The sequence below is a fragment of the Sceloporus occidentalis genome, unplaced genomic scaffold (assembly GCF_023333645.1).
Source record: "Sceloporus occidentalis isolate IW3139 unplaced genomic scaffold, rSceOcc1.0.p SCAF_26, whole genome shotgun sequence".
NCBI classification, from domain to species: domain Eukaryota; kingdom Metazoa; phylum Chordata; class Lepidosauria; order Squamata; family Phrynosomatidae; genus Sceloporus; species Sceloporus occidentalis.
This window is the reverse complement of record NW_028317006.1, coordinates 10,350,733-10,354,045: the sequence shown is the minus strand read 5'-3', so window position 1 is coordinate 10,354,045 and position 3,313 is coordinate 10,350,733. Positions and strand designations below refer to the sequence as shown.

Below are 3,313 nucleotides of genomic sequence, written 5' to 3'. Positions count from 1 at the left end.
GACAGCCAATAAGGATTCGACCCACCCGCGGCCGATCACTTAAAGAATTAGTGTGCATTAAGCCCATCTCTTTGGTTTTCTTGCTCCACATGCAGTAAAACCTGAAACCTTACTTGGTGGTGTTTGTGTAATTAAAAAAAAAAAAAAGCTGCTCAGAATGAATTCCTGGGTAATAGATTTTCTTTATTAATAAACATTTAGATAACTAAAATATACACATGTGGACTTTTTCCCAGGGTAGAGTTATTTCCACAACTGCTTAATTGGAAGACCAGGTATTGATGGGTTTCACTGGAACATGTTTCTGGCAATTCAGATAGTTTAGGAAAAGATAAATATTTCTGTGTATAAACACTATATATACTTTTTTCATTGTTTTGGACAAGATGTGAATATCCTCAGTCCATGCATCACTTTAATCTCTTCTTGCAGGGCCTTAACAGAGAAAGAGAGAGAGTTAGCTTTTTGACTAGTTTTTGTTTCAGAGATTTTGCAAATAAAGGGTCATTTGTTGTAGAACAAAATTAGATGTTGCTAATCTATAACAGTGGACGATACCGGGCTTCAAAATATTCCCATAAATGCACAGGCTGATTTTCGGTACGTTAAGATGGATCTTCTCAATGGCTGAGTGACAGACTGGACTGCCTCACTGACCCACGGTATTATTCTCTAAAGCACACACCTGAACTTTTAACTCACTGATTTCACAGTGCATTCAGAACAGTAGTTAAATTTGCCATTATTTGAACCATGTTTCAGGTAGGGCCACCTCACCCTTTCTTCCGGGAAAAACATTTCCACAATTGGCCTTTATAATACACAGTAAAGTAAAGACACCATCACGACTCAAATCCTATACAACTCCCAAGTCAACTGCATGGGCAAGCCACAAATCTCGACAAATGTTTAGATGTTGGGGAAGTCACCTACTCTGTAGGAAAGTGAGCAACAAAATCATTTATTTTTTTGTGTTACTGCTCTGTTAAAAGTATAGTGTAAATTGTTGCAAATAATTCTTTAAATTCTATTAACAAACCATCAAAACATTGGTTAGGAATTTACCTTTTGTAATAATTTAGCTCTAAGTTAATGCCGCTTAAAAAAAAAAAAAAAAAGAGCCAACATGTTTAATAACTTTGTTGAGATATAGATAATTGTATAAGTTTAAGTATATTATGCTTCCAAAGTGCAGAGGTTGGGGGATCAGTGGAGTTTTAATTCAGCACCACCTGGAGAGCAGCCTGCTGGCTACCTGTGTCCTTACCTGCTCTCTGATAATTTGGGTAAATAAGGTTTTAGTCCTATGGGTAGCATATGGGCAGCCTTCATTAAAACCCGAGTTTGCAGGAGGTGACCATTTCATGTCTCTGATTTCACTATGCATTATGAAGCGCCCACCATAGCAGGTTAACGAACATGTCCCTATGCGTAAACTTACATCGTTCACCATCTGATGCTGCTGTACTGTGCGTTTTGCCTTAAATTCTTCAGATTCAACGTGAACTTCATACATTGCACCGCAGCCTCCTGGAAGAGAAAACCAAAGTGAACTACAGAAAATGCACCTGTAATATGGATTAGAACTTGGGCTGCAGGAAGCGGGTGCACCTTCCTCTTGAATGTATGATGTCCTTTGGTACATTAGCGAAAACACAGAGAGCAAGAGCCCAACCGTGTAAATGAGTTTAGAATATCTACACTGCGCCACTTCTCATGGTCCCAACAGTTCAGGTTTTCAGCGCCACATCACGTCCACACAAGTGAAGCTGTCAAAGACAGTGCATGACTGACTATATATATCCTTGTTTGGTTTCATATACACATATATATATATATATAATATATATATATATATATATATATCCTCAACCCAAAGGCGCCAGGGAACCTTGGTTTTACCATGAACAGGTACAACTTCTCCCTGTATGGAGTAACGTCATTTGGATTAAAAAAAAAGTACATATTTCTACAATGAAGCATAAAAGAAATGCATGGCTGGGTTATATGTTTTCATAACAATTTATAAATGTATGATATTTTGTTCATCTTTTCACATACGATTTAAGAAAAATAACCTGCAATATATAAAGATTAAGTATTCATTAGGTATGTGCTTCCAGTTAATATACCGTCAGATTAAAAGATTACTTAATAGCATGAATGTAGAATTCAATATTTTCTATACTTTTAATTAACTTGTGACATCATGTGCATTTAATCATAGCTACATTACCTGAGATATCAACTACCCGGACAGAAGTAGCCTTAGGGAACCTCGTCTTCAGCACTTCCGTTATCCTGTCCTCGCCTTCTGTTTTGGATGCAAAGGACCTTCTCATTTTGCAGAGAATGCATGACTGCAGGGGTGACACGAACGCTTTAACCATTCTTTGATTTTATGTCTAAACACATCTATTTATATTTTATATGATACCTCCAGATTGTAAGATCGGGGGCAGGGCAGGGCGGTTTCCCATACCCTTTGAATATATATATATACACACATATACTATAAGAAGCACAATGGAAATTGTTAGCGCTATCTAGATAATATTACTACTATAGCATCCTCTTGGTAGTAGCACTGCAGGGGTCTATGCGCCAGTAACTTAAGAGTCTAGTCCGCCCATGTGTCCTGATGTATAGGGACTCCTAGGTCCGTCTAGTCTGCCCATGTGACCTGGTGTACAGGAACCACTCGACCCGTCTACAAATATGACCAAAAGCCGGGTGAATATTTTGATGGCCGTTTCAATGTATCACTTTAAAGCAGGTCTGCTGCCCTGATATGCGTTTCCGCTGCCCTTCCGTTGTATGTAAGCAGACTTCCGGCCAGGTATTTGGCTCACCTGTGTCCAGGAGCCTGCAGAGCCCAGGCACTCAGGAAATAACAGACACTTAAGTTAATCGAACTGCCACCCAAGCAGCCCCATTCACCGCACGCATGTCTCCCCAGCCCCGGGAGAAAGGGGACCGGCGCCGCAGATATATCCTTCCCCCAGCGGCGCGTCCTGCTTACCCTACTCCTGGCCATCAGGTGCCCGGCTGCAAACATGGTCCTGAGCGTTTGGATACACAGCCTGGATTCTCAATGTCAACACACAGGAGGCATGTGTATATTATGTGCGGCGTCGCATAAGTGTTACGTCACACCATCGGCGTCATTTTCCTTCGCCGGAAGTCTTTCCTCCTGCTCGTTTTCTAATAGCGTTCCTTGCAAGCAGAGGTCGCGACAGTGACGTATATTGAAATGCGCCACGCGTTTCGTGACGTCATCGGAAGCTTCCCGTGTGTAAACATTAATGAAGTC

At 40.7% G+C, this 3,313-nt stretch overlaps 1 protein-coding gene across 1 annotated transcript; it reads right to left on the bottom strand.

The window, feature by feature from the left end:
- Positions 1-369: 369 nt before the first annotated feature.
- On the bottom strand, positions 370-3,058 carry LOC149300141 (bolA-like protein 3). The gene is made up of 4 exons (XM_089485788.1): positions 3,023-3,058; positions 2,237-2,360; positions 1,442-1,530; positions 370-435 (listed from the first exon to the last, which is right to left on the bottom strand). The coding sequence occupies exons 1-4, from the start codon at positions 3,056-3,058 to the stop codon at positions 370-372; spliced, it is 315 nt and encodes a 104-aa protein (XP_089341914.1).
- Positions 3,059-3,313: the final 255 nt, after the last annotated feature.